Raw genomic sequence first — 12,435 nt, 5'->3', positions numbered from 1 at the left:
CCTTTATTGTTGGATTTTGTTTTTTGAAATAAAGCTATATATATATATATATATATATATATACATATATATATATATATATATATATATATATACATACATACATACATACATACATACATACATACATATATATATACATACATATATATACATACATACATACATACATACATATATACATATATACATATATATATATATATATATTCTGTCTCAAATCGAAGGTCGTATTGCGTAGGTTGTCTAAACTTGGTAATTACAGTAATTGGTAATTAGTGACTCAGTATTGGCCCAATGCCTTTTTGGAAAGTTTCTGCTTTTTTGAAAATAAAAAAATGCATCCTTTATGGAAATAAAATTCCTCCACAAGGCCCGAGGTGTCCTATGAAATTTAAATAAATGAAAAAACATTTTTACTCCAGATTTTGGCCTTGTGCCCAGGCTTAATGGCCTTGTGCCCTAGAAAAAATATGAATAGCCAAGGCCAAAGTGGCTGTGCCCTCCTAAATCCTTATGTCTAGCCCTGCCTAAGGCAGGGACCACCTGCGGGCAGATGGTAACAACCTCCCCACCAGCTAAAGAGGCCCCCAGCCCCTCCAATGCGCCGAAGGTCCCCGCGCCGGGGCCGGGCCCCAGTGCACGCGCCAGCCCACACCCCGGCGACCCACCCACCAGGACCCAAGCCCCCCCAGCCCAGCCGGAACCCCAGCCCGGAGGCAGAGCGCCCCCAGAACCCCAAGCCCGCCCCGGACCCACCCAGGAGCAGCACGGCCGCCAGGCTGGTACCCTACGTCCGCCGGCACAGGCTACCCCAGCAGCGCTGCATGCAGCCACCAGAAAGACGCCACCCAAGAGCCACCAAAGCCCCATCCAGGCCAGGACCGCAGTCCCAGCGCCGAACCCCCCCAGAAACCCCCCCCCCCCCCCAGGGAACCCCCAGACACCCCAAGCCCATAGGCCCCCCCCCACACCAACAACAAAGACCGAAGCGGGACAAACCTGCGACCCCCCACCGCCACTAGGTGATGGAGCTGATCAAAGGAGCCCAGAGAGATTGGTCTAATGTGGCGGCAGAAGCTGTATCAAGACTAATATGGTCCAGCAAACTCTCTCTATATTGGTTGATATTAAGGTTATTTTTATTTTTCCAGTTCATGAGGACAGTCTTCTTAGCAATGCATAAAGCGGTGAAAGCCATGTGGGTTGTGTTAATCTCGGTAGTGACACCATCTAAGTCACCCAACAAACAGACTGAAGGAGAGGCTGGAATGGTACATTTCAGACACTTTGATAAGTCCTCACAAATCCTGCGCCAAAACATCTGAACAGGTGGACAGAACCAAAGAGCATGGATGTAATTGTCAGGTGTATCCCCTTGACAGTGTGAGCAGTTGTTAGAAGATGTAAAACCCATCCTGAACATCCGATGCCCTGTATAGTGCACTCTATGCAGGATTTTGTATTGTATTAATTGTAAATTGGGACTTCTAATCAGTTCAAAGGTTTTTAAGCATGTCTTAGACCAGAAATTGTGGTTCCAGCTGATTGATAAATCTGCCTCCCATTTTGCAATAGGAAGGGATATTGAATCATCCATTTTAGAAAGTGTCCTGTATATTTTAGACAGTAATTTGGGGGTTTTGAGATTAAGGAATTCTGCCACCCTTGGTGGTATTTGTAATTTGATTTGAGTAGACTTGAATTTCCTTTTTACTATAGATTTAACTTGTTGATATTCTAAAAATCTATTCTTGTTAATCCCATGTCTTTTAACTAATAAGTCAAAGGGGATAAAGTCTATTTCTTCAAATATATGTTCCAAGTATTTAATACCTTTACAACTCCAATCCGGGAAATTTATGATATTATTGTTTAGTAGTATGTCAGGGTTGTTCCAGATGGGAGTACGTTTGCATGGGATTAATGAAGACTCAGTCATTTTAAGAAACTCCCACCATGCTGTCAGAGAAGAGCTGATACTGATGCTGGGATTCACTATCCCAGTGCAATACGGTGTTCATTTTAGGACATCCTCAGGTCTTATGAAAAAAACCGTCAGACTTCAGACAAAACGGCATCAGACATCGAACTCAGGCAAAACGGACTCGGGTGTCAGGAAAAAAACCGTCAGACTTCAGACAAAACGGCATCAGACATCGAACTCAGGCAAAACGGACTCGGGTGTCAGGAAAAAAACCGTCAGACTTCAGACAAAACGGCATCAGAACTAACGGACTCAGACAAAACGGACTCGGACAAAACGGCATCAGAAAAAACTTTTTAAAATTTTTTTCGACCTCAAAGCCTGATGAAGCGTCATCAAGCTACGACAGCGGATGATGAAGAGAGTTAGCTTTTTATTATATTTCAAAATTGTAATATTTGGATGTTATTTTGTGGACCGAATCCGTGCTAGCTAGCTTAAGTAGTGGCAATGATGTTAAGTTTAATTGACGATCCGTATATTTGTCAGGTTATGGACAAAGTAAAGGCCTATGAGGATCTTAAAAAAGACCTCGAAAACGGTAACGACTGTTTATTCTGCCTAATGTTGGCACATTCTTGCTATCGACGTAAACTGCCTCATAAGGCTAACAGGATGTTCTGGGCTAATTTAAATTTGATAATTAAGCATTCCTATCTAATTGACTGTACAGATTACCACTTGAGTAAGAATGGCAGTCTTCATGTTTACAGTTGCAAATGCTTTTTTCAGAAAAGTCGAGCCGTCAAGCTACAATAAACAGGTTTCACTAACATTAGTTTGTGTGTGTGTGTCTCTGTGTGTGTGTTTAGAATATCAAAGGTAAATCAGATGTAAGACCTCGTGACTACTGCTTAGTACTACATTATTTTCACTCCTTACCTCTTAAAATTTTATTTGAAGGTGAGCTTACTCAAAAAGGCTTTGATACCAACGTGAAAAAGCTATTGACAGCAGACAAAACAGGTAGGCTTTTCTAGTGATGGTTGTTGCACAGCATGTAAAATATTTTGACTCCTAATTTAATGATCTGGTTAGTATTTAGTGTCAGACAAGCAAATGTATTACCTTGAGACAACACATTTTCACAAGTTTACTGTAGAGACGTCTGTGGCAGTAGTAGGATTCTACAATGCACTGTCCCATTTATATTGCAGATGACTCCAGCTTAAGGAGTGCCAATGCATTTTTCAGTAAGGAAAGCCCAAATTATTCCCATTTGTGAGTTCTACTATTGTTACTGTGAGAAGTAGTCACTTTGCATAGGTTTCAGGTACGATATATATATGCATTACAGGTACAGCACAGGCTTTTGGAAAAGCCAAAAAGCTACTGCAGCTTCAAATAAAGAAAAAGCTTTGAGGATTTAAGTGACAGGTCGCTGGGGGCATCTCCGCTTCAACCCCAAACGTTCTAAAATTCTTCTCAAGTGTCTTTCACTGTTATGCCACAAACCACCAAAATCACTACACAACGAATTAGCATATTTTTTTTTTATCAAAAGACACTACATCCTGTCCAGTCTCAGAGATGTGTCTAGGGTGACCACCTAATCCACGTCAGGAGGGACACTATGAGCTATGACAGGGTTTGCAAACTACCATTTCAATCATTTCAATTAAAAGGACCTGAATTTCACTTGAGCAAGGAGTTCTTGCTGTGTGCTGATTGGTCAGTCTCCTTCAGTCATGCATGTGTCAGTAATGTTAATGTGAAACAGCTGGATGAGTCTTTGAATGAAGGAAACAAACCAGTAAAAGCACAAAAATTATTATTTAGAACTAGAAGAACTAATTAGCCAAGGAGCCTTTCAGTTTTAAAGTATTTGTAAAACCTGGAGTAGCTCATAGTGTCCCTCCTGACATGGATTAGGTGGTCACGCTAGATGTGTCATATCAATGCTGATACAGCAACACACTTTTCTAAATGTAGGCTTACCTAACTTGATGTCCTTGTGAGCCCAGTACACAGCTAATTTCCCTTTGTTTAAATCCCTGGTTGAATAACAACATTATCATTGCATCTACAAAATTAAATGTGACAACCACCTTTCTATTACCACCTCTACCAGCCAAACATGTTATGGGATTTAAATCTAATTACACCCCAAATTCAAAATTAAAAATAATTACCACATAAGTAAGACAAATGTATTTTATTTCAACATTTTTTCAAAAGGCTACTTTTCTTCTCAATAACTTAGTGGACTAGTAACTTTACATCATATAATAATAATATATACAGGTAGTGACAGTAGGATTTTTCAGCACTCATTCCACCTCTGCTATCAGACTACTAGATTTTACACTGTGATAACAGCTTCAAACAAAGCCAGTGTCAAACTGCCATAGTTGGAGCATTCCTTGCCAGATGACATCTTGAACAAATGTCTGGAAAAAAAATAAATCATAGTTCTACATTTTTATATTAAATGTATTAAAAAAAAAAAAAAAAAAAGCTTTTTCTGATGCCGTTTTGTCCGAGTCCGTTTTGTCTGAGTCCGTTTGTTCTGATGCCGTTTTGTCTGAAGTCTGACGGTTTTTTTCCTGATGCCGGAGTCCGTTTTGTCTGAGTCCGTTTGTTCTGATGCCGTTTTGTCTGAAGTCTGACGGTTTTTTTCATAAGACCTGAGGATGTCCTAAAATGAACACCGTAGTGCAATTCAATACAGTCAGTATCTACTGAGACACTTGATAGATTTTCTTTTTCATTGCATTTTTGATGGACATAGAGGACAGTATTTGGCTGAGACAGTATTAGCTTGAATTTTTATTTTATAATAAATACAGCTCCCCCTCATGACAGTGAAAAAGACTGCAGGCCATTGCAGAGTCTTGGATGATGTTCTCATCTATGGAAGTCTTTGGTGGCTGTCGCAACCAGTGTCTCTGTCTAGGCCAGTGGTGGGTCTCATATTGAGGTACAGAGAATGGGTCCTTCCGCATTGCAGATTCCCTCCAAGATGATGGGGTGAATGTGGTGGGCAGAACTGGGGCTTCTTCTTCCCTCTCATGCACTTTCAGGTGGGACATAGAGCATCCCAATGCTCAAAAAACAAAGATCCCAGCAACTGAATTTCAGCCTGTGGTTCAAGGTCATGAGTAAAGCTACACATATCATAGCCTTTTGGCACTTGTGAAACCTGTGGTAAATTTGTGAAATCAAATGATATGCCTCATATCCATTGTTTTCGGTGCAGGTGGGACATAGAGCATCTCAATGTACACATGTGTAAATCTATACATATCATGCACATTGACACTTATGAAACCTATAGATAATTTGTGAAATTAACATACTGTATATATTTTAATTACTTAATAAAAATAATTAAAATTGTGTCAGGAGTCCTAAATAGTGTTATCTTAAAATAAGGAACATTGTGTTCTTAAAATAGGAAAATTTGACTTGAAATGTCAAATATATAGATAATTTGTGAAATTAACTTCAATAGCTCATGTTGATTATTTTTTGATTCACTGTTTTGCACTCAAATGCCTTTGCATGTTTCTCATTGGCCCTGTATAGTGGAACTCAGCTGTGGGAGATTCCATTATTCAGTCACTATCAATGTTAGCCCCTTTCCCAGTGCTAACTTTACTCCGGTAACGAACACGGGGAGAATATGCAAATATCGCAGTCTGTCAAAACCCAAGCGAATAAAGCGTTAACTCACACCAGGAGCTGCATTATTTTGCTTTTTCACAGTTTACTGGATATAATAATTGAATAAGGTGTGCATGTGTTTTGTAATGTTTTAATAGAGTAAATTCAAAGATTATCTGTGAATGTCCGGTGAATATCAAACCCACTGCTAACTGTACTCCGGTAACGAACACAGGGGGAGAATATGCAAATTAACAATGAATTATATTACTGCTAAATAATATTTTCAAATACAGTGATCTCCCGCTATATCGCGGTTCAGCTATCGCGCCCCCGCTATTTCGCATTACATTACACATTATTACTTATTGTAAGAGCTCTGTGGGTATTAAAGATCTATCCTTTGGCTATCCTATCGCGCTCCCCACAGGTTACCCACCCAGCAAGCCCAAGGGATACACGCCACCAATTTAGGGATCAAATACTTTAATTAATTCATCTCCACTCAGCCGACCCCTAGCACAATACAACCAACCAGGTAGCAGATAAACGGGCTGTAACCCCGCCGCCAGAGTGTGTCACACAGCAACTCAGTAGGTTCACCAGCACCCCACTCACAGAAGCACAGCAAGCCAAGAAACTGGGAACCAACTTCCTCCTGTAATAACAGCTAGTAGTCCAACCCGCCGGCAACAGTGTCGCCCTAATAAATCCGCGCGACATCTATCTATTTCACCCCCTACCTACTGTATCTACACCGGCAGCGATCCTAATGACCGCGACCAGCACTGATCAACCCCTCACGCAACACTGACCGGCGTCTCCCTCCTGTTTCAACCTTTCCCCTCTTATCACCACACTCCGCTACATGTCCCTCCCCCGCTTAGTTATTGATTTCACCTGTGGCTAATTTCCTTATTACTCCCGGACGGTCTCATCCATTCACATATTATTATTATGTTACTTATATCCTTAGCCCGAAATCCACATATATGTGTTGTTTTAATAAATTTACATGTGTTTAAAGCGTGTGGGAGGGATATTTTAAGGCTTAAACTATTTTTAAAAAATGTTTATTTATATGGTCTTTCTTTACCGCGGATTTTCACCTATCGCTGATGGGTCTGGAACGCATCTTCCGCGATAGGCGGGGGACCACTGTATCTTTTAAAAAAAAATAAAAATTTCAATTTTGCGAGGGGGCGGGACTCTGGTCTGCAGCCCAAGAAAGCCCGTACATGACGACATCCGTGCACGGTTCTAGAATCTACAATATTAGAATGACGCACACCTGTGACTGCACAGCTATAAAACTGTCATTTGCATCCTGCTTAGCATTCTGAAAGACCTCTGCTTTTACTGGATCGATTTGATTTTGATTTTTGAGAAACAATGGGTGTCAAACGGTCCCGTTCCGACTCTGAGGATGAATCTCCTCCCAAGAAACGGAGAGAGAGTACGGAAGAACTGAGTACCGGCGAATTGCGGTTTAAAGGGCCCTGCAAAGGTTGGACGATTGGCTTTGATAGTTCATGAAAATTACACATAAGAAAGCCATGTAAATCTCTTTAATAAGGCTTGCTGCAAGAACAGATGTGAACAGTATACTGGACTGGACTGGATTAAACAAATAAATAAATGCAATAATTAATTCATAGATTGATTAAAAACTGCCACTGAATGTTTTGAAAACAAACATGTACCCAACTTGATTCAATATTGTGGCTGCTTTGATTCTGAACCTGAGCTTATTCTGACTGTAGCATGTAATAGGCAAACTAAAGGTAATACTGAATGAACAGACCAAGTTCAGGGTAGGCATGCAGTAAAGAAATATTAATGCATGGTATTTAAAGTTAATAGTGAAGTTTCTGCAACTGTGCTATCGTGTAGAAAATGCTGTATGGACTCTTTTTCTGAAATGTACCTGCTTAATGTTGTAGAACATTTGGAGGACCTGTACCACCAGGGGGAGCTAATCGGAGAGGGTGGTTGTGGAGCCGTTTATGCCGGCACTCGCAAGGCTGATGGCTTCCCAGTAAGTCGCCAAATGGTGTAGTCGTGACATGCATAGTTATATCTCTCCAGAGATCCCTTTTATCACACCTGTTACAGGCACCTGCAAAAGCCTATGCTTTCTCAATATATACTACACTAAATTCTCTATTCTCTATTCTCCTCTAGGTGGCCATCAAATATGCCAGAAAGGATGACGAGGAACTAGAATTGGTAAGTGTTTTCATTCATGGAGCTTGGTTTATTTGGAAGAATTTCTGCCTTAATATATGTACACCCTGCCCTCCCATTCATAGCCAGGACTTGATGGGCCCATCCCATTGGAAGTGGCGCTAATGATGCTCGTCAGCCATGAGTCATCATGTGCTAACGTGCTGAAGCTCATGGACTGGTTCAATGGACCCAATGAGTATATTATGATCCTGGAAAGGCCGGACCCATGCCAGGATCTATTTCAATTTTGTGATGGCAAAGGGGGGTTCCTCTCAGAAGGTGTTGCAAGGCACGTGCTGGTGCAGGTGCTCCGGGCCTTGCGTCACTGCCGGCATTCAGGTGTCTATCATCGTGACCTGAAAGCAGAGAATCTGTTGATCAGGACTGACACTTTGGAGGTTAAACTGATCGACTTTGGCTGTGGCGATAAATGGAAAGATTCCCCCTACGTGGAATATTCAGGTCAGTGAGAGAGGCTAATTAAAAGCCTGTCAAACTAACCCCTGATTCAACAGCAAGTAGCGGGTAACCTGGACCTGTGATATCTCCCTGCAGTGGAGTTGGATGTGTATTCTTCAGTCCTAACCTTACCAGTTATTTGCCTTGTTGTTCCAGGGACAGAGGACTTTGCTCCCCCGGAGTTTTTCCTGAGCAGGGAGTACCTAGCTGGCCCCGCCACGGTCTGGTCTGTAGGTCTTACACTGTATGAGCTAGTGTGTGGCTACATGCCCTTCCGCGACAAAAGGGCAACCATCTCAGGCTGCCTGATATTCCCCTCATGGGTCTCTCCTGGTGAGCAGCTTACTTTTTGTCCTGTGACTTGAGTCTCCTGACAGGGAATGTTCTTTTTCTGACTAACTATGTGACTCTGCCAATCTATTCTCCAACAGACTGCTGCAGTCTAATTCGCCAGTGCCTGAGGCGTAAGGCTGCGGATAGGCTGACGTTAGAGCAGATTGAGCTCCATCCATGGCTGCAACAGAACTGACTGCTGACCAGAGGGTCAGGGTTGTGCTGATCAGCTGGCTGAGGTCTTCGCAGACAGAAGACCTCAGGTCACCGAAGAAATCTTCAGTGACCTGCCTAAATGACTTCCGCCCTGTTGCACAGTAGCAGAGTAACAATGCAAAGGGAATGACAAGCAATTTCAGCAGAAAACAGTGCATTTTATTCAAATAAAATGCAGGATTGTCAACTTTGGTCAGTTGTCTGGAGTGAGATTTTTAATTTCAGCCTTTTTGCACACACATGCAAATGCAATTACATGTATGTAACATTTTTTCTTTACCTTGTAAATGGTCTGTGGGATTTGTGAACTACCCCAGTGCTTTTAATGTAGCTAATTTAGGTTTATAATGGAATAATATAGATTTGCCATAAGATTTTTTGTGTGAGCGTGAGAGTCTGAAAGCGTGACAGTCGTGCCAGATGTGTGAGAGTTGGCGACCCTGAAAATGTACGTTTGTTAATTGTTTCACCTGAGTTGATTTGTATAAAAAATACTTTAATTCAGTTGTTAAATAATGTAAACTTTGACAAACATGAAATCACCAATAAACTACGTCTATTTATCCAACATATTAAATACTGCGTTTCAGCTGTCCAATTTCAAGACAGAGCAGCTACTCTGTTAGCAACATTATGCCTTTTTGGTTGAGATGGTATTAGATTCGCTGCTGTTATTAACACTAACGGCACATTAGCTCAAAGGGCTGCATACGTCAAAGTACATCTTGCTTGGAGGTTAAAAGAGTTAGAGAGGGAGCTGCCGAGCAAGTAAGATGTAGGACGTGTTTTGCGGTAGCTCCTCTGGAATGTGATATTACAATTGCACTTTTTGATATTTTCTGCCGGTATTAAGCTCTAACATTGCAGCTATCGAACCAGCCAGAACTACCTACTCGATCTGAATCTCAAAAGTCAAACCGTGAATGCCGACCTAAGATAACTTGTATGCGCGGGGAAATGAGTCACGCAGCACGTCTCTCAGCGGAAACAAAGGGTAAAGCTTCAGTCTCAGCCTCGCATTCGATGTGATAGCATCGAGACCTGATGCTAGCGCTGACTCCGCTTTGTTATTGTGTATGAGGAAAATGATGGACAAAATGCGTACAGATATTAGCAAATTTGAATCCATCATCTCGGAGGCTTTTAAGAGAGAGATAGTGGCGGCTCTGGAGCCATTTCAGAATAAACTTGCTTCATATGGAGAGATGATTGCAGACCTGCAGCGCTCAGCTAATGCTCACAATAGTGAGTTTTCCAACCTGCAAGCGAACGTTCAGAAGCTAACCAGCACCGTTGATTCACTGTCCAAGGAATGCAAGGACCTGGCGGGACGTTCGACATGGAACAATGTTCGTCTGATGGGTTTGCCTGAGGGCTCTCGTCCCACTGAGTTCATGGCCCAGTTTCTACAAGAAATACTTGGTCTTGACAACAAACCCGTATTGGATCGGGCTCACCACACTTTACGTGCTAAGCCCAAAGATGGCGAACCTCCTCGTCCAATTGTTGTTCGGGTAAGTTTATTTCAAGTCCGGTGTTATGCCGAAAAAGGCATCCCTGCCGTAGAATGCATGCCGGTGTTCTGACGAGTTGAGCTTTTAGGGTTTTTTTTGGGGGGTTAGGAGTTTTTTTGGGGGTTAGGGTTTTAGGTGTGTTTTGGGGGTTAGGGTTAGGGTTTTAGGGTTTTTTGGGGGGTTAAGGTTTTAGGGGTGTTTTGGGGGTTAGGGTTACGGTAAAGGTTAGGGTTAGGGCTATCGATTAGCACTACGGTAGCCTAACTCGACAAAGTAGCTCAACTCGTTTCAGATCAGCGACCAATCGGTCATTTAGAGACAGGCATGCATTCTACGGCAGGGATGCCTTTTTCGGCATAACACCGGAACCAAATTTTGCGCCGAGCTGGAGAGGCTTCCCCTCTTTCCTACATGGGTAAGAGGATCTTGATTTTTCCCAACTTCACTATGATGGTGGCTAAGAAATGGGCCACCTTTGCTACAGTGAAGAAGGAGCTCTGTTCCTGCCCAAACGGCGATATTACGCTTTACTCTACCCAACGGACAGACCCGTAGGTTTGAAGATCCGGAACTGGCAAATCCGGAAATCATGTTCACCAATCAGAAGTGGCTCAAGAAGACGCGTAGGCCCACAAACAGAAAACACGTGAAACCCAAGGAAAATGTTACATTCGCGGTGTGGAAAAATACTGATTCCGCTACTGAGCTATAAGGTCCGAGATTGTTTCAGAAAGGTCCTATCATCAACAGAACCGGCGAGCTCCTTTTAAACACCAGCTGCAATATACTTCAGCGTATCATACCCTTGGCTTTTGTTAATAGGCAACAGCATCCCTGTCAGCACAAGTACGTATGCAATATGTTGCATAACCGGCAGATGGTCACAATTAGATCGCGTTCCATTATGAAGCATCGCGTTTTATTCGCGAAAATGTCGGATCGTCGCGGTGTTGAAAAGAGTTCCTCGCTTAAATGTCGGATCGACGCTTTTAAGTCAAAGGTCGCTTTTTGGTAGGGAAAACTACGCATCACATCGGGTCTTGTTGAGAAAAGGGTTTGTTTGCCTCTGGAAGTAGTAATATTACTATAATAATATTATTTAATGTAGTAATATTACTTGTCATATTATAGGGTATGGTATGATTTACATGGCTATTTTATATACTGGACATTGTTTCATGTTATTATCGATAATGTTTATTTGATATCCTGCTTATATGACAGTATTTTAAATAAGAGTGTGCACTTGTGTGGAGATCTATTGAGAGATGTCTCACTATGGGTGAAGACTTGGCAATGTGAGATGACTATACATGCAACTGTTCTTAAATAAGTGTGTGTTGTTAGAGAGACAATGGTCTGCTTCTGCAGTTGTAGTCCATCATGTTTTTGCTGAAAGTACTCCAGTGGTTTTCCAATAAGTTTTGGGTGCATTGTTTCGATATGCTGCTTGAGTTTTGATGGTTTTAGAGCTTCGTTTGAAAGTGTTAATCCACAATACACACACTGCCATGGGCTTACAGGGCAGGCTTAAAGCAATGCATTCTGGTCCTGGTGCAATGCATCATGGTTAGATTTAAACGTGGTGCTGGCGGCCCTATATGGACCAATAGCCAATCTCAAGTACAAGCAAGGACAGAGAAGAACCAAGGAACATATTAAGGTACGTATATTTAGACTTTTCAAAACCTAGTGGTTTGTGGTTTGTTTGACAATGTTGCTGTCAGTTGATACCGTGTCCTTGCGCAATTTGCATGTGCACAGATGACAAAGGAAAAGGCCGTTCGAAATCGTAGAAGTTATCCATGTGATATTTCGACGAATAATAAAAGTACCACTAAACTCACAATTCACATAAGGACCGGGGAAAATTGGTCAATGTAAGTTTTAAGTTATTCTTTATCATTGACGGCTGGTTGCGTTGTTTTATTTTGCTGTTATATAAGTAATATGTGGCTATAGGTAAAGACTATTTTAGACATAGCTAACGTTAAATACTAGCAAATCATTTGTTGTATTAACATAAACATCTAACACATTATGTAAATATTTTTGTTTAAGAAAGTTAGACCTACCGTTATCCTGTTATGA

The 12,435-nt window shown here is 41.7% G+C and overlaps 1 protein-coding gene across 2 annotated transcripts; it reads left to right on the top strand.

Annotated features, from left to right (window-relative positions):
• The first annotated feature begins 6,907 nt into the window (after nucleotides 1-6,907).
• Nucleotides 6,908-9,022, top strand: LOC111840172 (serine/threonine-protein kinase pim-3-like). 2 transcript variants are annotated; one of them, XM_072707729.1, is made up of 7 exons: nucleotides 6,908-7,100; nucleotides 7,537-7,631; nucleotides 7,778-7,822; nucleotides 7,906-7,930; nucleotides 8,000-8,284; nucleotides 8,438-8,614; nucleotides 8,713-9,022. In XM_072707729.1, exons 1-7 carry the CDS (start codon nucleotides 6,986-6,988, stop codon nucleotides 8,808-8,810), a joined length of 840 nt encoding a protein of 279 aa, XP_072563830.1. In that variant the 5' UTR covers nucleotides 6,908-6,985; the 3' UTR covers nucleotides 8,811-9,022. The 2 variants fall into 2 exon arrangements, with proteins under 2 accessions (XP_072563830.1, XP_072563829.1); XM_072707728.1 differs by having other exon boundaries at nucleotides 6,910-7,100; nucleotides 7,906-8,284.
• Nucleotides 9,023-12,435: the final 3,413 nt, after the last annotated feature.

Source organism: Paramormyrops kingsleyae, chromosome 25 (genome assembly GCF_048594095.1).
Source record: "Paramormyrops kingsleyae isolate MSU_618 chromosome 25, PKINGS_0.4, whole genome shotgun sequence".
Taxonomy (NCBI): domain Eukaryota; kingdom Metazoa; phylum Chordata; class Actinopteri; order Osteoglossiformes; family Mormyridae; genus Paramormyrops; species Paramormyrops kingsleyae.
Note: the sequence above shows the minus strand (reverse complement) of the source record. Positions and strands in the feature narration are given on the sequence as shown.

Excerpts from the sequence above, each read along its gene's own strand:
- LOC111840172 (XM_072707728.1), top strand. The coding sequence starts at position 6,986 with ATGGGTGTCAAACGGTCCCGTTCCGACTCTGAGGATGAATCTCCTCCC. Across the intron at positions 7,101-7,536 it reads GTTTAAAGGGCCCTGCAAAG|AACATTTGGAGGACCTGTAC; the intron begins GTTGGACGATTG and ends TTAATGTTGTAG. Across the intron at positions 7,823-7,905 it reads ATGACGAGGAACTAGAATTG|CCAGGACTTGATGGGCCCAT; the intron begins GTAAGTGTTTTC and ends TCCCATTCATAG.